We start from the raw sequence: 21699 nt of genomic DNA, 5'->3' as shown, positions 1-21699 counted from the left end.
ACACACACACACACACACAAAATTGCATACAAAACAGAGGCATCTTAAAGAAAGTGCTGCCTTTCAAAACTTTATTTGGTTTTCTTGTTTCTGCCTAGTAGTAGTTTAATGTTAAAACGTGATGATATAAACAGATTTAGCTGGTTTATGTATTTAACTGTCTGACAGGCAAGCTGGAAAGTTTGGAAATCACCTGGCTTCATGAGGGAAAACCTTTTTATCACTTAAGGATTGAACACACTTAAAAACAAGGCGTGAAGCAAGGGATTTGTTCGTAATCCTGTATTGATCCATCTGAGACGCGCTGTCTGGTGACTGGACTGACAGTCTGCCATACCTACATGCACACAGTCACGCTGGCTGCATGCCTCACCACATCTAAGTATAGAAGTTAATACAAGCAGAGGCCCACTTGTGGCAGATTTAATGGTACCTAGTGGAGTCGTTATCTGGGTCGAGAGTGGGCTATTCTACCATTCTGTTTTTCAGTATAAATGCCAGCTTGTTGTTTGTTTGCCTGTGTGGACATTTAGCAGTTGTTGACTAACACACTGCCTCCATCTATCCTAATCAAACTAAACTGCACTAGTGGGAGAAGTTAGCTACTTTAGAATAAGTAGCCAATGTTTGTTTAAGCATGCTGGAATTCGTTTCATTTTGATTGGCCAATAGGACTTGAAGTAAAACTAGGTGTCTAAGAGGATTGCAGAAATGAATGCTCGATTGTAACACGTTGCTATGTACAAGATGTTTTGTACACGGGAGTAGCTTGCCAATACCAGTGCTATAATTGGCTATTTGGCCAGTAGCCTGGTAGAATGGAACTGGCCAGTGATATGGGGAAACTTTACACACATAACTGCATCTTAAAGGTGGACAAAACAAACTGGTACACTCATGTGCGTGTACGCACACACAAAAAAGAAGAAAAAAACTCACAACTTGCATTCTTTAACAAATGCATACTATTTTCAGTCAAGTAATATTGGATAAGTATTGCACTGACTGTTTTGCTGCAGGTGGGTGTTGAACAAGTGTTCCTTCTTTGTCTGAGATACAAATAAGACAACGAAGATGATGATGATGATGATGTGTGTGTGAGAGTACTAAATGGTTTTTCCAAATACCTTCCACCCTCTTGTAGAGTAAAAAGATGCAGCCACGTGGGGAGCAGTATTCAGGTGTGCTGTTAAAAGCAGCTGTTAACACCTTATTGAGAACGTGTCATAGAGGATTGAAGGATCTGCGAATGAGATTTCAAGAGCGAGTCAGTTTGATGTAGATTTTGTTGTAATTTCCCAGAGACCCACCCACACTGTATAAGCATTGACTTATGGAATGAAAGGAATTTTAACTTTATTTGGCAATGAATCTACTAAAGATACAGACATGCTTCTAATGATCAGTATCTAGCTATAAAAGTTGTCTTTTTACTGCATGCTTGCAGAACATATGGACTCTGTCCAAGTAGAATTGATTTCAGACATTGGCTGATTAGAAGAAAAAAAATGGTGTTGACTAAAAGACCATGGAATATTTTGTAAAAATGTTCTAATCTTGTGGTCAAAATCATAATATATCCTGTATATGAACATAGTCTGTTATTGACACTACATTGTCATATTGCCATTTTGTTCCAATCTTACTGCTAGTTTAAAAAAGCATGTTGTCACAACTAGGGTTGGGCACTATGGAACCGGTTCCTATGCAACCAGTAGGAATCGGCCTGGATTAGAATACAAATTTGGGTTCCACTTAATGTTATCTAAGCTTTGTCAGGACATTGTTTACCAGTCAATTCAATACTTTCTCTAGTTGCATTACAGGAACTGTAGGATTGATTTAGCATGTTTGGAGCCTGAGCCATACTAGGGACATAAAGTTTTTGTTTTTCTGTTGTGTGTAAATGTGTGTCACAAGTCCCCTTACTCTATAAAAGTGCTGCACTTAATAAGTGTGGCAGGAGTAAATGCATATCCGTTAACAGGTGGTCTCAATTTAAATGGTAGATGCAGCCTGCCTGTTTGAGACACCTGTCTGTGGGACAGCAGTTACCCAAAAAAAATAAAAATAACCATCAATCAGTTTGAAGAACCCAGCCACTGGGCTTGGCGACCAACTGGTGTGCACCACTGCTTTACAGGATACTTGTCTGTCATGAAAGAATCCAGTTTACACAATACAACAGAATTAAACATATACATGAGAAAATATACATCACTGCAATGACTGACATTGGATAGAACATGTTAGATGATTCATGCTATACATCTTGGTGTGGATCAGCGTGACAGAAGAAGAAAAGGTAGAAAACGTGTGTGATAGAGAGGACAATGGCTGGAGTGTGACTGAACACCCAGTCAAAACGTGTGGTTGCATTCTCGCTTTGATCCATGAGATCACAGTTGTGGCAGATGCTGGGTAGACTGGGAGCAGCTGTTTTGCTCTCTGTTCTCCAGTTACAGACGCTGGCACTGCCTGCACTCTGGGGATGGGCAAAGGGGCACGTTGTTGAGTCTTTAATAGTGTTTGTTCTCTGAGGGTGGGCACAAAGAGTCCTCAGACCCAGCAATACTTCACCAGTATTCTTGGCATCGGAAGAGAGGGACGTGGCCGAAGGTGTCAAAAAAAATGGGACTGGTGACAAGACATAACAAGCAGCTGGTCCCACTCTCACAGGACCCATGGCGCCATTAATTACACTGACTGGGGAGGCTATGGTGAACTCAAAATATTATTGGAAAGTGCATTTAATTATTGTGCTTGTCAGTGGAAGTCAGATCAGGTTGACAAATCTAATAGAGGTGTAAAATTGAAAGAATTACGTCAAACTGACAAGTCACCTGGAACATTTGGTCTTACACAAGCTTGTTTTATTGCAAAGGAAAGGAAAAACTGAAAGCTCTGAGAAATTTAAACATGGTGCGCCCAGCTACCTGAATCCGCAACATGAAGCTCAAAGTTGAGCAAAAAAACATTTATAATAAAGCATAAAATTAGACCTTACTGTCTGGCATTATTGATTTGTTTTTGTGTAGCCAGTGTACAACATGCAATGTTTAAATACAGCAGTGGATTTAAAGCCTGTAGCTTAAACTGCGCAATCAAGACCACAATAACCAAGACTTTTTATTGCTGTTGCTGCAGAGAGCAGAAGGTTTGAAGGTGGAAATGGTCTAATGAGATGCGTCTGCCAACAATTTTACAGTCTTCACAGCCAATAGCTCAAGTCAAGAGATCAGAAAACAACGAACACAATTCTTTTCAGAAAATAAGCACTTTTTACGTGGAGTCAAGGTGGAAGAAATGCTTCTTGGCAAACAGTGTTGGTCACATATAAAAGGAAGAGGTGTATGATTCAGAGTCCATATTTCTATATTGTGTGTGTGTGTGTTTGTGTGTGTGTATGTATATATATAAATATATATATATATATATATCTATCTATAATATAGATGTATTGTGTTGTGTGTATATATTTTATATAATATCTATATAGATAATATATAAAAAATATATACACACACACACTTATATCTATATATATCTATATAGATATATATAGATATATAGATATATAGATATAGATTATATATATAATATATATATATATATATATTATATTATATATATATATATATATATATAGAGAGAGAGAGAGAGAGAGATATTTGCACACTATTTTAAATAATGAGGCCCTTGTTAAAAACATAATGCTTTTATAGCCTTACAGTATGAATGTGTTTGTTTTTAAATTAGCTGTTTAAGCTGCTTACTTGCATCCTTAGGATTGTAAAGTATTGCCAGACCGGCTAAATCATAAAAAACACTGCTTCTACATCACCACAACTGCATCTTTGGCATTTCTGTACTGCGATTTCCTGTTACTTTTTTATTGGTATATATGTATACCAATATCCATTCATCTATACATCTTTATCCACTTATCCGGTATCAGGTCGCGGGGGCAGCAGCTCCAGCAGAGGACCACAAACTTCCCTTTTCCGAGCGACATCAACCAGCTCCGACTGGGGGATTCCAAGGCGTTCCCAGGCCAGGTTGGAGATATAATCCCTCCATCTAGTCCTGGGTCTTCCCAGAGGCCTCCTTCTCCTCCTTTATCCATGACTGACGTGTGACAATGTTTCTTATTGAATTAGAAAATCTATATGATTAAAATGTCAATGAAATGGTTAAGGAGTCAGAGCGTTTAATACATTTGGAAGCGTTGCTTTTGACATTCTGCATGATTCAAATTCACCTTCAGCTGATGTTTATCCACCTACGCCAGAAGTACTTTTATTTAACTTTGGAAGACTAAAATTAGTTCTCCTTGCCAGCAGAATCCTCTGATGGATAAATCGGTTGCCCAGAAGTAATAACATTGAAGCCAATAGATGTTGCAATTTCAGAGGATATGAGGTGGAAACTGCACATTTTCATACATCATCCATAAGGTCTGCTTTTTGTAGGTTATTCTTTACTCCTGGAATGATTTGAAACACCGTCTCATATTTTAAAAACGGGATCCCAATTCAGACATGCAGTCTGTTCTCTGCAATTTTAGTAGTGAAAAGTATGTCTGTGGTTGCATCTGATGATGCTCAGTCATAGCCGGGGCCGCTTGGTGTTGTCTTCCTCCCTGTCAGCAGTGTGGGGATGGTGCCCACAGTGATGCTCATTTACAGTAAGTGAAGGAGTGATGTTTCAGAGATGGATAGCATTTCCAGTATATATCGACTGCCTTGAGGCGGCCCTGGATGACACTGCATTCAGATGCATTAGCAGAAAAGGGAGACATTACGGGCCTGTTGGAGGGAAAGAGGGGGTTGAGAAGCGAAGAGGGCAGACGTTAAGACATCACCTAGCTTATAGTCTGACACAGAGTCATTGATCGCAGCCGCATTGCTCTCTGAGTTGCTTCCTGTGTTTTCATTGTGCTATCATTGGATGAGAGCAAACAACAACGTCAGGGGGAAAGGCTACCGATAGCTCCGTATCTAATGTGCTCTGATCTTAGGGGAGAAACATTTAGATGCACCACAGTAGAATGCCCAATAATCTTTGTCTGGATGCCACTGAACGCATTGTTACTGATGGAATGAGCTAAGCCTGCACAATTAATCATTATAAAATTGCCATCTTGATTCCCCCTGTTCACGATTGAATTTTTAAATAACTTTGATTTAATGATTGATTCTCATTTAATTTTACAAGCCGACAAACACTACTACTTTCTTCTGTGAGTTTTAAACATAGACTGTATAAAATGTATGTTTGGTACTGCCAATTTGTTTTGCTTTGTCACGGTCAAAAAAAATCTTAGCAGAGAACCGTGATATCAATTCTAAGACAAAAAATTGTGATTTATATTTGTTCCTGAATCGTGCAGGCCTAGAATGAGAGCAGTACTGTTCAAAATACAATTATATTGCATGCAAACACAGTTCAGTTCCCTAGAGTAGTTATTGGTTCAGATTTGATAGTATCTTATAGTGGTCTCCATATTAGCTCAGGGTAATTCTATTTATATCCGATATTTTTATTTGTAGGGGCACTGCAGGGAATTTTGAGAAAAGCCTAATCTGTAGTATTTTGACCTTTTTAATAAATCAACACAACAGTTTAAAAATAAACATTTTGTGTTGAATGTACAGGGCAATGTCCCAGAGTAAAACCAGGAACTTGCAACATGTATTAGTGGATATCGGGTGGCTGTGGCTCAGTGGTAGAGCGGTTGTCTGCCAATCGGAAGGTTGGGGGTTCAATCCCTGGCCCTGCAGTCCCATGTCAAAGTGTCCTTGGGCAAGACACTGAACCCCAAGGAGTGTGAATTTGTGTGAGTGTTCATCTGATGGGCAGTCTCTGTCACATATGAATGTGTTAATGTATTCTGTATGATGTAAAAGCGCTATATAAATACAGCACATTTACATAAAAGTAAGTTCTGGGTTTTACTCCGCGAAATAAATGAACTTGTGTGATTTCTCCACTTGTCTGACAAAGAGGAACATGTGCATGGACTGCATGATTCTTCTGGTAATTTCCACACCACTGCACAAAGTGCTCCATAATTTCACACAGATGTGAACTATTAAGATAAACTGTTGTGTATCTCATGTGGCACTCCCTCATGGACAGTCCATCACAGATATCAAGCGTGTCATTTGTTATTCCCACACTGCGGATATGATTGTTTCAAATTATGTTGGACTCATAATAAAGGATATTTCGTGAGTACGTTCTTTTACTTCCAAAACAAATGTGGTGCCTAAAAATAATAAATATAACGCCATAGAAATATTTATATTTGTGTGGTTTAAATGTGTAATACAGTATCAAAAGGTTATTTGTTTCAAAGAGGAAGTACAGACAGTCAAGCATAGAATTAGAAACCAATTTGCTTTTCCCACAATTACATGTTTCTGCTGAGGCTCAACACAAGCTGTTGGAGAGTTTCTCCTAATTAAGGGAAAAAGCGCCTGATTGACAAATGAGCTCAGGGTCAGACAGCCAACCAGAGACAGTCTTTCCCTGCCAAGACTGCAATACCCCTGGGTTTCCCATCAGCCAGGGAAGCAGACGGTTTAATGCTCAGACCTTCCTTGAATAGAACAGGGAAGTCTCATCTGCTTTTGTTAAAGATAAAGGATTAACACAAGCACCCCTGTTAATTTAAGGAGGCAAAGCAAAAAGTTGGATTACTACACAAAAAACAATAAGATTTTTTGTTTGCTGAGTGTTGTTATTGATTCATTTCATCATACAGTCCATGTATAATTTCTCAGCTTGTAGACTATAAGTAACCGTGATGGAGATTTGATTTTCTTCTTTATCCTATGCAGCGCAGTTGCATTCAACATCCACATCTGCTCTTGCCTATCCAACCTTATTGACTACGGGATAGACAAAATAAAGATATGTGTTAATGGGGATTATCATCAACAGGATTCTCTCCAATATGAGCAGTGTAACAACAGCTGAATGTGGATATCTTTTTTTGCATCTGTAAATCCATCTTTCCTGGACAGGATTCACCTTGAGTTAGGGGAAATCCTGAAAAAGTACAGGCTTAGTTAAAGTGCTGTGATGGATGTGTGTGTGATGTATCTGGGAGTATTTTTGATGACAGGAACAACAGTCACATCTGTTTAGATTTAAGCCATCTGTATTTATCATTGGTTGAATTCAGATACAGCTCGGCTACGGGATAAGGTCATGAAGACATGAAGAAGAAGAAATGTAAGTGGAGACGGCACTGATGACGAAGTGTGATAGTGAAGAAGAGTTTGATCCAGTCAGCAGGGTGTCTGTCTCCTTAGGCTCTGTAACAGTAATAATTAGATTTTTATTGAACTTCTGCCTGATTTCTGTCATCTACTGTTGTTGGAATTCAGTTCACTTGTTATTTTGCGGAGCATTTATAGCATGTACAAGAAGAATATGGTTGCACTGGCCACTGTAGGTTGAAAGGCATACATCTGTTGAACCTCACTAAAACATCACATCTGGTGGTCAGGTGTGGTCTGTTATAGAATTAGAATGATCAATCAACAGAAAATTATTTGGCAACTATTTTGATGATCTACTAATTGCTTTCAGTCAGTTTTGTTACACAGAACCATATGAGAAGCCAAAACTGGAAACTGAAAAGTACTTTAAATAAATACCTTGCAGGTGATTGGATGAACCAACCATCTATCATGTCCGCCATTGATGTTTTGAACAGTCACGGCCGTCATACACACAACTAAATGCTTGTAGCTGCCAGGGTTAACCCTAACCATAATCCATCCCACTCCTAAAAACAAGAAAACATCTCTTCAATCATAAACAGTCTTTCTTACTACTTCTTACTACATCCACTCCTCATAAAGACATTAGACACATATCATAAGATAGATGTGATATCAGAACAAAGTTATACACTTTGGAGGATTTTGCAATTTTGCAGCACCTTGAAAAGGTCGGGCACATCCTTTCAAAAGGTGCAGGTCAAATGTTGCTGTAAAGATTTATTCAAATTATGTGGAAGACTTACATACAACATATAAATAGTTTTGGCTGACCAATAAGAATCTATTAATGTAGCTCAGTGCTGATTCAAAAGAAACAATGAACGTAGCACTCTAAACTGCACAGGGCCCTGCTTGAATAAGCATGTGGTAGGTTCAAACATGCAGTGTGACACCCAAATGTGTACCTTATTGTGTGTTTCCAGCTCAATGTGGTATTCGCAATCAAAGATGGAAAACAATCCACTTCGACAAAAGGTCACTGTGCTTGATTTGCGCCAGCATTAAGACTTGTACATTACGACTACTGTGTGTCTTTGTATGTCCAATAAACTAACACCTCTTTTATTTACCCATTTAAGCATTAAGTAAGTTAATGTAATAAGTGGCAGTCATGTGCCAATGATGGGCAGTTGTGGTAATTGTATCTCTTCATCTCTCTGCATTGTCTTTGATTGCAATCTGAGTGAGTACTTATAGCCTCTCAGTGCTTTTCACTTTAATTGAGGGTTATCTTAACCATGTGCTTTTGCGACTGACAACAAGGTTGAAGTGTAGTGAAACATTTTAACATTTCCTGATTTAATTTCCAGAAAGCTAAGGACTAAGTGCATCTCTGCAAAATGCTTGTGTTTTTTTCTGAAATTACCATTTTAAAGCTTAATTACAGTTTGTAATCCAAACCTCTTAGAATAAATCTGCTTTTGAAATGTTGTTAGTGACCATGCAGTCAAAGATCTGAGGTGTGTGCTGTATCACTGTAGCCTTCCCACTACTTACACACACACAATAGAGCTTTCAGCACTACAGCCAAGAAAGGGGTGTGGGTGTGCACGGAAAATATGCACAGAAGACTCCCTCCTCCTCCTCTCCCCATGTACTCTCAACAACACAAAGCAGGTAGTTTGACCAGAGGCAATGGGCCAGCCCCTTCCATTAATTCCATCTAAATTATAAAGCAGTAAAACTAAATTTATCCAAACACCATTAATCACAATGGCTAAGAGCGTTTTTTTAACGAACAGAGTTTTTCTGGGGGCATCTACGGGCAGTTAATTTGCCATTCAAACCCCACCTGTCTGTGTCAACTAGTCTGTAGAGAGGTGCATTAATGTAGTCCAAAAGCTGTTCCAAGGGTTGGGTTGTATCCATTCCTTTATGAATTGGTACAGCCAGGGAAGGGGGATGTTAAAAAGGCTACAGTGTGCAAAAGGCCCTGATGAATAACATACAGGCTTTAGTCCTCCATATATGCTGTCAGTACATGGAATTGACCTAATTGGTTCTTGTACAGTTTTAGTTTTTGCTTTATCTGTGGATTTTGAGTTAACATATTAATCAATTTAAAATAAGGAATTTGGCATTTATAAAAAAAATAATAATTGTGGTTTAAAGACACTTTACTTTAGTGGCATTGAAACACCTTAAGATGACTAAACCTAACTCTTACTTATATTATTATAATAAACTATTTGATTAGATCATATTGAGATCTTTATTGTTGACCAGTATTGATCTACATTGAAGGAGACTGTTGCAATTGGTTAAATATATTGGTCACAGATTGCTAGTGTGTATTCAGTTGAACTTTTGAACTGTGTTTCCACCTGTGAAGGGATCACTGAGGTTTATAGCCTGTGGTTGTTGTCTTACTCTGATAATGGCTAGAGACTGCAAGCTCATTTAGATGCATAAAAGTGAGGGGAAAAGGGAAGAATTTGCTGGTTACGTTTCTGCTGAAAAAAATAATGATAGTCATATGAAAATTATTTGTATTGTGAAAAGACTTTTGCTATAGTTTTTACTTCTCATCTTTATTTGAACAGAAGCATTATGTGCTGTCCTCTAACGATAAGACAACCTTGTTCACTGTAAAATGGAGATGAACAATGTTAACTTGCTGCTGGAGATGGATGAACTTTTTGATGCATACAATCTAAATAAAAGCAATTTTTTGCCAAAATTTATATTTTTACTTCAAATTGGTAGACATCAGTTACTACGGTTTTAAAACTAAAAGAATCTGTGTACACACCAACTGATAGACTTGACTTTTCATGTTTATTTCTTAATCTGTCCCAGTCATCTCAGGTTCACACTTTCCGGTTTATATAGTTTTGACAGATTTGACACAAACCATGTCGTCCAAGCTGCTCTCTTCATTAAACATTTCCTGCAGCTTTGGTACAACATTCCTACACGCGCTCAGTGCACACACACAATTAGTGCTTGTTAAAGAGCATGTGATATGGTAAATACACGACCAGTTTCCTATAATTAGAGCCTCCTGTGAACTTTAGAGGAAGCAATTGCAAGGAGGACTTGCTTCATTCTGAAAGGTCTAAACTGGGACATCTTAACTTCCCCCTAAGTGTAATACGTCTTCTTTTCTAAAAAATATTTTCTTTTAAACTAAAACTTAAAGAAAAGCTGAACTATTGTCTCTGCTCATCTTCCATTCTCATTCTTTTCTTGCATTTTTTTCTCTTTGACCATTTTGCTGGCCTGTCACTTCCCTCCCTGCTGGTTATTTAGCACTTCAGTGGCTTGCAGGACTAATTGGAGCAAGAGACAGGTGGAGCCACTCTGTAGCAATCAGTCTTGCAAGTTGTGGGGCTATAGCTCACACTGGGCGATCTCCTTGTTTTTGCAGTGTACACAGTGGAAGGAGGGCATGAACTTTTGACACACTCACGTACGGGGCCCCTTAGCAGCCTTCAGGCTTTGCCTATGGGTTAATGTTAAGCCTCTCTAGGTAACACCAGTACCTAAACCTCTCTCTCCATGAATATGCTTGGAAAAAAAGAGCATACTACTTTTACATAGAAAAGGTCTACATGTCATTTAAATTATTGTGTGCACCACAGGAGTTTAAATGACAGAGGCATAAATATGCCTATTTACTTTTTTTCACACAGGTTTAAAGATATGTGATGACATTGCTCTGCACTGACACCTCAGCATTATTAGGCTACTTTCCTATCGGTCCGCTTGCCTCTCTCTCTGTCTCTTTCCCCATTTCTTTGTGAGTGTGTGTGGTAAGGTACCAGTTCATGTGTCTGTGTGAGTGTGTTCACTGTGCACGGACATGTTGCAGTATAATGCAACCAGGCAGGTGTGAGGGTCACAGCCAGTTTGTAGTCCAGCGTCTTAACCCCTGCTGTCTGCTTTGTCTGACTGTCAGAGTAACCCCTTAATTAGACCCTTTGGTTTGCGGTGTCTGCCCGACGCAGCCCAGCGGACACTCTGCAACAATCCCTTCATTAAATGCTCCTGGTTGACTTGGCAAGAAGAGCCTCAGTTTTTCAAATCCTGCTGCACAAAAGCCATGTTAAGAAAATCTCAAATCTAATTTTTCTCTTTTGAATTGTGAGCACTTGTTCCTCTTTAACCATTACTGAGAAAACACTGTGTGTTATTCTCGCTTTGTAGTATATTCTGAATCACCAAGTTGCTGTGAATGGTTAAAACCTTTCTAAATTTGTGTGTTTCTAAATGTAAATCTATGCAAAAAGCGTACAACTGTTGGAGCTCCCGGAAAAGCGTATTGGTGAACTGCAACATACCTTAGGTGTAAATGTAAAAGTGGCCAGAAAATGAATGGGAACAGAGCTGTAATGTTGGGAATTAACTTAAGTACCGCCGAGAGAGAGAGAGAGAGAGAGAGAGAGAGAGAGAGAGATTTTGGTGTTCTTGGTCAGTGCATGCCCCGCCCACAGACCACCACAGAGGACTTTATTAACGACACCTTCAGAGCTGGACAGACACTTCTTTACATAGAATCCATCTTTAAGGTTGCGTGGCTGTTTGGTGCTCAACGGTTGAAACCTGAGCCACAGGTGTTTTAGGTGCAGTCACTAGTTGGTCCACAGTAAGGGCCTTGTGCATTGTTATCACAGCCTCTCAGTTAGCTTTAGTGTTTAGTAGTCAAATATGAAGAGATTACAACATTTTTGTACCTCCGAGTGATTGGATAAGGTTGTCATGATGAAGTTACATCAGAAGGTCAAAAGAAGAGTAGCCTTTGTGAAATCTGATCAGATTATTTGCAGCTGTAGTTGAATACAAGACTCACATCAGGGTTTTTTCACGGAACTTGTAAAATCAGAATAGGAAGGATGTAAAACATGTTCTGTCCACGCCCTGCATCTTGATACATGTCTAAATGCAGTAAATTAATTATCTGGATGCATGTTCTCTTCTTGTTGTCGGGAATACAGTTATGAGTTTATAAGCATTCTTCCGTTTGACAGGTCAGATGCTGAATTAATTGCATTTTTCCAGAAGAATATTGGCAGAACAAAATTATTCAAAGTAATTGTGTTGATGTTTCAGTGTTTTTCAATATCTTACTACATTGTCACGTATCGAAAGAAAGAGGCAGTGAGACTGAGTGAGAGAATGAGACAGCGTGACAGACAGAGGGAGGGCAGCGAGGGCAAATCTTGCTGTGACAGCCTTTTCATTCCTATGAATGACGTTTTTCTTCCCCCTCAGCATTCTTTGGGACTTCAAAGCGTCAATCTCAGCAGAGTGATTTGGCCCTACTATTGTGTAAGTCTTGAATATTCATCAGGGTCTTTCTTTTTCATAAGAGCTGGGACTCTGCATTGGATCTTCAGGGATCTCACGCTATATTCCTTCTATTTATATATATTTATAATTTATACAATGGTGGGTATAGATATTGTCTGATTTCATGTGTGAACATAAGTGTTTGGATTGTGATGGATAATCTACAGTAGGTTTAAGGCTGTTGACTATGCTATATCAGTTTTTCTCCATTCTCCTTTTTCCATTGTGTTCTATTCAAATAAAAATAAACTTTTTTCATTACAATTTGCATTACATGATGGTCTGGTTGTCAGACATAGACTGTTTCACAATGCAATTATAACTGGTGGTTGAAAATATGCAGTAATGAAAAAAATAGTCGAATAATGAATTTATCTTTTAAGTCAATTTTTAAGCAAAAATGCAAAACATTTGATTCTCACATGTGAGGATTTGTTGTTTTCCCCTTTTGTGTATCACTGTTAATTGAATAACTTTTGGTTTTCAACTGTTTGTTGGACAAAAAAATCTGAAGATGTCATCTCTGGTCTTTTGAAAATTTAGATTTTTACTATATACTGTCATCTCGTAGGACTAAATGATTCATCTATTGATAACAATTATTTTGGTATAAAGATTAATGACAGTAATCCAATAAAAGTTTCTGCACTAGTTCTTCTCCATGATACACACTATGGTAAATCATTGTTTCTAATAACTCAATAATGAAAGAAAATCATCTTTGTCTAGCTGGATGATGAAGATGGTATCACGCGTTCTCCACTCTTGCACCTTGATTGGACCATCTGGGCCAGACAGCTGTGTTGCCACGGTAATAAACTTCTTTCCAGGATTCTGTGACAGCAGTTTTAACACTAAGCTGCTGAAAATCCTCCTAATTTCACAGAGCTGGGGGTCAGTTTGGTCCCGGCTGGAACATCGCTCATGATACGCATTCCATCTCTGCCCCGGAGTAATTTCATCATCTGTGTTCTGCTATGGCTTTTTGTTTCACAGGTTAGCGGTGATTTTTCACAGTCATCCATCCCGTTCTTCTTGCTGTATGATGAAAGGTGCGATTGTGCCTTTTTAAGTCCTCTTCTGAAATAAAAAACGTGGCTCATTTTCACGGTGCATTGTAATACTACTGCTGTATTATTGTAAGGTCTCTATTTCATAAGAAAATGTTGCCTTATGAAATGGAGACAGATTATTACAAACAAGCAAGCTGCATTAATTGATCTCTGACTGCTGGAGAGCAGAATTTGGGGGATTGCAAAACAAATTGAAAATAATCTCACAGCTAAACAACTCCCCTCACCTCCTTCCCAGCCTTTCCCAAATCAAAACTGAATACTAGTACATACAGTAAAGCACAGTGTCAGCAGAAACGTTACCTTTACATAATGACACGTGTAGAGGTACTTGATTTACTTAGGTACATCCTGCCATAACCTCTGATGTGTTTATTTGGGAAAAAAAATCTTTACACCAATTGCAGATCAGACAGTCTGTTTGGCATGTGCACAGTTCCTCAAGTATGCTATTCAAGTATGCTATTTATTCATTCATTCATTCATTCAGGTATAAGTAAGCATTTTGATATCTGGGGTTTTGTTAGGAGGACCTTGAGTTTTTTAGTTTGCTAACATTGTAGAGTATTGTCAAAAAAGGAGACGTAAGCAGAGGGTTTTATAGTGTAAATGATCACAGAACAGAGGTGGTGCGGTGTCAGGAGTGATGAGGTTGAGTTGAAACCATGGATATATCTTTAGCTTTTACATTACATTTTAACTTGACTTAAGAATCTGAATTCTGAGAACACAAAAAGTAATTTCAAAGCATTTGTGACACTGGGAACAAAAGTATTTATTGTTATACAGCAGTTTATGTGGTAATTATTGGGCATGAGAAAGTATTTTTTGGATCTGTAGTTCTCACTGGCTATTTATTCACATAGCAAAGAAATATTTTATTATAATACAAATTGTGTATGTCTGTAATAATTAAAAATGTACTCCAATAATTTATCACGGCTGTGTTGGGAGGCTTGCAAAATAAAAAGTGGTACAAATCAAAGCAGTAGAGTCTGAGATAACCTGACTTTTAAACCCTAGTATAGAACAATTTTTTGACTCAGCTTTTTAATCATTTTCTGGCGCAGGCATATCTGACTGTTTCTCATTCCAGTTGCAACAAACATTGTGGCTTCACAGAATGATCAAGGTGCTAAAAGACTTTTCACAGCACTATTAATCATCCTGTAACTATGTGTGTGATGGCGGATGGGTTCTGCAGTTAAAATTCTAGGAAGAAGGGGAAGTTAAGAGTTAATTTTACTTCCATCCAGTCTGCTCCACTTTCAACCCCCTTTATATGGTGAAGTGACCCCCACCTACAGAGCTGCTCACTCCCCTAGAGCCCCCCATCCCTGTGGGCTGAGTAGGCTGTCTGAGAATACAGGGAGGCTCCACGCTGGGCATTTGATGGAGCGCAGAAGGGTGTGTGAGGTTCACTGACCCATTCACATTGCTCCCCATGCACTCGTGCTCCAGAATAGGCTGACTTATCACATGTAATACACAGCGTTGCACAAATCTGGAGTGACAGCTATAGGGCCAGTGGAGCACTTCAGGGGAGAAATGGCTTCTGGGAGCTGGTGTTCCCACCCAGTCAGACTTTAGGAGGGGACAGGTGTGGGGTGGAGAAGCATTTGGCTGCCGTTGTTGTTTTGCCCTCCTCCGTTACTGCTATAACACCACCTGGACTTTTTTTTTTGCGCTTCCCATTAACCATTTGGAATGGATAAACATCTCTCTCTTCAAGGAAATTCAAGTTTCTTTCACTCACAAGGATCTTACATGTGTGATTGTGGAAATTCAGCCATTTCCGAACAGTTTATGATTTGTGTAGGTGTTGTAGTAGATTTGATGTAATCTGTCTAATAGCTCACTTAATCCTCTTAACTTTTAACCCACATAAATCTTCACCACTGGAATGTGTCCCTATTGTTAACATTCTTTTTCTGTGGTATTGCATGTTTGCATGTGTGTTGGATTAGTGTGAAGTTGCAAAGTTGTGGCGGTGCCTGGAGGTGTGAGCTCTAATCACCTGATGTGTGAAGGCCTGATCCCTGTACAAGTGTTTGTGTTTTCACCCGTTTCATTCACACAGACTCACATGAGGAACTAAATGTGATACAGCCTACGCCTGAACTTTAATACCAGACTCTTGGTTACAGATTAATGCCTGGTCTTGCCATTTACACAGCACCTGTGTCTGCAGCTGTAGTTCCATACGCATTACATGAAGACGGGGTTGTCAAGAGGTTGTTTTCCTCTTTCATTGTAAATTCTTGTTTTCTTCTTTTTAGACTGTCAGACAGATGAAGGTTGCTTTTCAAGGATCTTTTTGTACTTTTTCTAGGTGGTTGGTTGTAGGTTGCAGCCTTACATTCATTCTTTTGTTTAATTCAGTTCAATTTTATTTATAGTATCAATTCATAACAAGAGTTACCTCGAGACACCTTACAGCTGGAGAAGGTCTAGACCACGCTCTATAATTTACAACAGTTCTAGTAGTTCCCACCTTTTTAGGAAGAAACCTCGGACAGACCCAGAACCTTTCACACCAACCACAAGTACAAGTCTTGTTCTGGGTTCTTCTTCACGGCAGCAGACACTTCTTAGCTCAGACTTGCAGGATTTAATAGCAGATGGTTTTACAAAAGCATTTATGTTAATGTGCTTTATAAGTTTATACTCCTTAGTTCTTACTCTACTTTCTGTGTCCTTCTTGGCATGCGGTGTGTTTTTATGCCTGTGGTAATAGCATATCATGCTTTCACTGCTGCCTTCAACACCATGTTCTGCCCCTGCTCACATCCATGGGCCTGGTGCCCCCTTCTTTCTGTGTATGAGTGAAGTGAGAATCTTTATTGTGTATGTCCGTGTGTGAACGCGAGAGAGGCTGTATGTGGATTCACATATACTCAGCTGTTCCCTCTGTAATGAAGTGGTCATAGAAAAGGCTGGACAAATAGCACAGCGAGAGAGCAACTAAGTAACACCCTCTTTCCCCTTCTTTTTTCCCCCCTCTTCTCTGTCTGTCTCTCCCAGGCTGTCAGTGTGGAGTAGTGCTGGAGGCTACGGGGCTGCTGTGTGCTGTGGGAAGTTCCTGAGAGTGCAGATAGGCAGAGTGGCGGTCACTCACAGAGAGACACTTGTACAGAAAGTGGACTAGTGCTATTTCACAAAAGGATATAAAACCCAGTCTTACACCTCTGCCTCTTTGCACCGGTGTGTTCGTTGTGGCTGCGCCTCAAGGATTTGAAGGAGGCGGGCGACTGGGGTTGGCGCTTGTGCTGGAGTAATGGTGGTGGTGGTGGGACTACCTCAGGAGTGGGCCTGGCCGGCTGTTCTCCTGATGACTGGACTGGCATCACTGAGCCGGGGTTCTGATGGTGAGTACTGTGCTAGACAGCAACTGCGTGTTTTGATGCCATCACTATTCTGCTTCCTTTATGTTTTATGTCGATGCAAGACTGATGAGGCCTTTGATTGCTTATACTTTTGTCAGTCGCTGGCCAAACCATAAGATAAAGCAACAAGAATTATATAAATTATGTACATTTATTATGTTAATGTAAATAAGTTATATATAAATGTGTGCATATTGTCATTCTTAGGCATCTACATTTGTGCTTTTCTGGTGGGAGACCTTTATATGCACCTTTTTTTAAAGATTATTTTTGGGGCTTTTTGCCTTTGATGGACAGGGCAGCTAGGTGAGAGAGGGAGAAGACATGCAGGAAACCTTCACAGGTCTTCAAATCCTGGACCTCTGCGCCGAAGCATAAACCTATGAGTATATGTGCGCCTGCTCTACCAACTGAGCCAGCCCTGCCACTCCACTTTCATTTTTAAATTAATTACAACATTTTTCTGATATCAGAAGCATTATTTTATACATTTGCATAGTGAGAATTGTCAGGTTGCTAGTGCTGTGAGGTTATGGGCCGTTTTTTAATCTGCGGTATTGATGAAGAGCAAAAGATATTATGATCTCCACAGGGGCAACCATGAGAACTGGTGTGCATTTATCTGCCGCCCCCCCCCCCTTCAGTCATGTTGAATTGTTTGAAGATGAACAGCCAGTTGTCTTCTATGATGAATGCCAACAGTGTCATTGTGCCCCGTAAGGTTGTAAAAAGCGGGGAGGGTCGACAAGCTCCCAGCCTCAAGAAGATGACACTTGCACATTTGTTCTCTTTCTGATCACAGAAAGGAGAGAGACATTGTTGGACATTAGTGTTAGTATACATAGACAGGATCAAAGAAGTGGACTTATCCTCCGGGTCTGAAATGAGAAGCCAATTCAGTAGTGCCTTAAACCTGCATTTTTTCTACTGGCCAGCAGGGGGTGACTCCACTGGTTGCAAAAAGAAGTCTGGTTGTATAGAATTGACCCTACTTCTTAAACTTTTTCTCTAGTGAGTTTCTAGTTTCAATCTCTAGATTGGCATTTGGTTAATTTAGTAATGATGGTCTCATTTAGAGTAAAATAGAAAATAAAGTTGGGTATGCTTTAAGGCATGGCTACATTATGATTGACTAGCGCCTTGTCAATCAGAACAGAGGCTTAAATTATAATTTACAGATGCACCTTGCTCACCAATCTAGCTAGTGTTAGGGGATGACTTAGCTCCGCCCTCTCATCTAAATATGGTCACTTCCCCAAAAAACAAAGATGGCGACGGCAAAATGCCAACCTCAGGTATCAAAACGGTATTCCCCAAATCAATGGGTGATATCTTTGTGGCAATGTCACTTCTCTTATACAGTCTATAGTATTTGATGTATATATGTTAAAACATCTAATTTGCCATTTATTCAAGCGGATCAGTCACAAACATACATTTTTTGCCTTTATAATCTTTAAGTTTCCAATGGTGGCTTTTTATTAGAGCTGAAAAAATAAATCAATTTATCATCTGCAAAAAGATGTATCTGCGGCTAATAATTTGTCATACATAATTTGGATACATGTAGGTATTGGACTTTTGGATGGACAAACAAGCCATTTAAAAAAGTCACATTGGGCTTTACAGAATTGTAATGGTCCTGTTTAATTTTGTCAGGCTGTAAATCCAGCTTCTGGATGAACACACACACACACACTGTTTACAAATATTGCCATTGAGAGATGGTCTGGAAAATTTGATTATATGACCATTGCTGCAACTGCATTTCCAATAAATGATAAAAGATGTGTCAGTTCACTTTACTTTGTATTATCATGATCCTGTAATGTCCTTTTCTTGGTATACTTCAGTTAGAATGTACTCATAGTGTATGATGCATAGTATATACATGTAAAAGTATAAATGTTTGATGCAGATTAGTCAGGGTGTTTTTTTCTAATACAGTAAAACTGTTAAAAACAAAAAGACATCTCAGACCAAAGCTTTAACAGTATATTAACAAAAGTGTCATTGATACATTTTTGGAAATTTCTTAAAAAAAGAAAGCTTTTGTTAAAATTCAAAAGCAGGAACAATAGGTAGGTGAATAAATGAATATAATCAACCGCACATTAGAGCACAAAGAGATTGATTTTAATCCTGGTTACAAAGAGATGCTTCACTGAAAGTGTCACAAATGAAGACTAGCTGTAAAATCCCAGACCCACTGAGTAGTTCAGAGCTAGCTGTAACTTTTGCAGTTGGTCACGAAATACCTCAGCAGCTGATGAATGTTTCTGCTGAGAAGTTTCTTTATTCTTATCTGAGCGCTGAGCTTGTGTGTCTAACTTCTCATCCAGTATCAGTCCAGCGTGTTTGAGGGTCACACACATAAAAAGGGATGTGGGAAGATGGAATTTAAACAGAATCATGTGTGAAGAGTAGCATTGGTTCTTATTCTTCCAACAGTCTAACTATAAAGTGAAGGGATGCAAAGTTTCTGCTTGTTTTGCCAGTGCAGACTGAGCTGTGAGCCCTCTTGAAAAGATTCCATACTAAAACTCTTCCTGCTGTGTTGAGCTAGTTCAGTTTTACTCCTTCTGTCCGCTCTGTTTCACTCAACCAATACTTGAGTCACCAGTTGCTTTTTCAGTTTCCTCTGTGAACTGATCTTTCTAAAGGTCTCCCAAATGAGTAAAACATGTGGGAGGTTGCCCATAAATCTAAACAGCACGGTCAATTTGCCACCTGTTTCTATAGGCTGGTGAGGTTCACAGAGAGTAGATGAGCCCTAGCCCAATTCTTCCTGCAGTGAAAAAAAAAAAAGAAAAGTTGGTTTTCTTTGATAATATACTTTATGATGGTTACATTTGTTTTGAAATTAAATTGGTTTTGTACGCCCTGCAACTTCAGAAAAATATGCAAACAGACAAAACACAAGCAAATTAAGAAAACAACTTAATTCATTTGACAACTCATGTGCAGCATTCAGCAAACGCGTTGCATATACACACATCACAACCAAATACATAAACGTAGCTCAAATACACACAACACAACCAAATACATAAAAAAACGCAATGCAAATACACGCAACACAACCAAATACATAAACGGAATGCAAATAAAAAACGATGCAAAAAGAAAAGCACACAAACCCTGAAAAAAGAAGCGATGCAAGAAGAAAAACAACTTCTCCAGGCCTCTAGAGGGAGCAGCTAAGTGGAACACTATGAATGAATACTAACCTTGTTATGTCGCCGCTATCTTCCCTTTTAGTCCTGTTTCCAAACAAAAACCTCTCATCTGCTCGCTCTCTCTCTCTCCTTTCGTGAATCAAAAATCCAGCTGTTCCACTTAGCTGCTCCCTCTAGAGGCCTGGAGAACTTCCATTGTGTAATCTGGATAGAGCGTTTTTTTGTTGCATTTGTTTTCGTGGTTTGTGGGCTTTTCTTTTTGCATCGCGTTCATGTATTTGGTTGTGTGGTGTGTTGTGTGTATTTGCATTACGTTTATGTATTTGGTTGTGTTGTTCTTGTGTTGTGCAGCGCGTTTGCTGAATGCTGCACATGTGGTGTCAAATTAATGAAGTTGTTTTCTTTGCTTGTGTTTTGTCTATTTGCATGTGTTTTCTGAAGTTGCAGGGCATTTGCCCCTGTTGGCCACCGTAGTTTTGGCTAATTTCCTCTGGCCCCATTTTTGGTTTCACTTTGTCCTGTGCTTGGAACATAAAACTGCTGAATAACCATGAAAACCCAACATGTCTGGCTCATAGCTGCAAATACGAGTGTATGTTCTACATTGAGAAGGTGAGATTTTGCGGGCCAAACATCCACCAAGAGCGACACTGCACTTACAAACGGAAGCGGTTTTTAATCTCATCCAATGACATGAAAACACAGAAGGCCAACAGGTTCACTTCACATTGCTAAAGTATTTCTGGTGTTCTTCTAAACAGACATGTATAATCAACAGGACTCTTCTGAGAAGCTGTTTTCCAAGTACAATATGTAGTGTTTTCCTTCACAGCGTTCTTTGAATATTTGAAAATGTCAGTGTGTCTCTGTAGGAGCATTCAGAAGGGATATTAGATTGTCTTTATCAGCAGCCATCTGTTTTCTGTATCTCTACTTCAGTTATACCAGTGTGAAGGAGTTTAAAGGAGTTTTTTTTTTTTTCTTAGGGAAAACAGATCAATTCTAATTACTCATTTCTAGTTTGAATTTATGAGAAGGGAAAACAGGATACGTACGATGTTCTTTAAGGGTTGTTTGTATTTGTATTTGTTGTAAATTTAACCCTGTGTAACCCCGTTAATGAGGATTCCAAGTGTAGGACATCTATCTAACTACATATATACAATGTTTCTTCAACGGTTTAAGAGAGAAAGTGTTACGTAGCATGGACTACATTTATTGCTCTTTGGAAGAAATCTGTGTGAAGCTTGAGTGTTTTGAAATAAGGTCAGAGTTTAGTATGTTGCAGTGGTCCACAAGTACAAAACAGCAGCAGTTGGTCCTCGGCAGGACCAGGCATTCTCCAGCCTTCTGTGTGTTGCTTCCTGTCACGATGTGGATACGGTTCCCCCACACTGAATTTGATCCCTAGGCAGATGTGCTGCTCCAGCGATCAGGCGTGTGTGTGTGTGTGCGTGTGTGTGTGTGTGTG

General features: G+C 39.2%; 1 protein-coding gene and 1 long non-coding RNA gene across 4 annotated transcripts in view; one reads left to right on the top strand and one right to left on the bottom strand.

Moving 5' to 3' along the window:
• LOC116704771 (uncharacterized) overlaps positions 1 to 12911 on the bottom strand; it is a 13042-nt gene extending 131 nt beyond the window's left edge. The window contains exons 1-2 of the long non-coding RNA XR_004335771.1: positions 12900 to 12911; positions 9450 to 9458 (exon numbers count right to left, since the gene is read on the bottom strand). This is a non-coding gene — a long non-coding RNA (uncharacterized LOC116704771). The remainder of the gene's footprint in view (positions 1 to 9449; positions 9459 to 12899) is intronic.
• bmpr1bb (bone morphogenetic protein receptor, type IBb) overlaps positions 1 to 21699 on the top strand; it is a 55063-nt gene that overhangs the window by 19506 nt on the left and 13858 nt on the right. For 2 of the 3 annotated variants that reach the window (XM_032540384.1, XM_032540385.1), the window contains one exon: positions 16688 to 17031. The exons of the other annotated variant lie outside the window; for it this stretch is intronic. In XM_032540384.1, the coding sequence (XP_032396275.1) occupies positions 16941 to 17031 (91 nt within the window). In that variant the 5' untranslated portion in view covers positions 16688 to 16940. The remainder of the gene's footprint in view (positions 1 to 16687; positions 17032 to 21699) is intronic. 3 annotated transcript variants of the gene reach the window in all.

Source organism: Etheostoma spectabile, chromosome 16 (assembly GCF_008692095.1).
Source record: "Etheostoma spectabile isolate EspeVRDwgs_2016 chromosome 16, UIUC_Espe_1.0, whole genome shotgun sequence".
NCBI lineage: Eukaryota > Metazoa > Chordata > Actinopteri > Perciformes > Percidae > Etheostoma > Etheostoma spectabile.
This window is presented reverse-complemented; position numbering and strand designations above follow the sequence as displayed.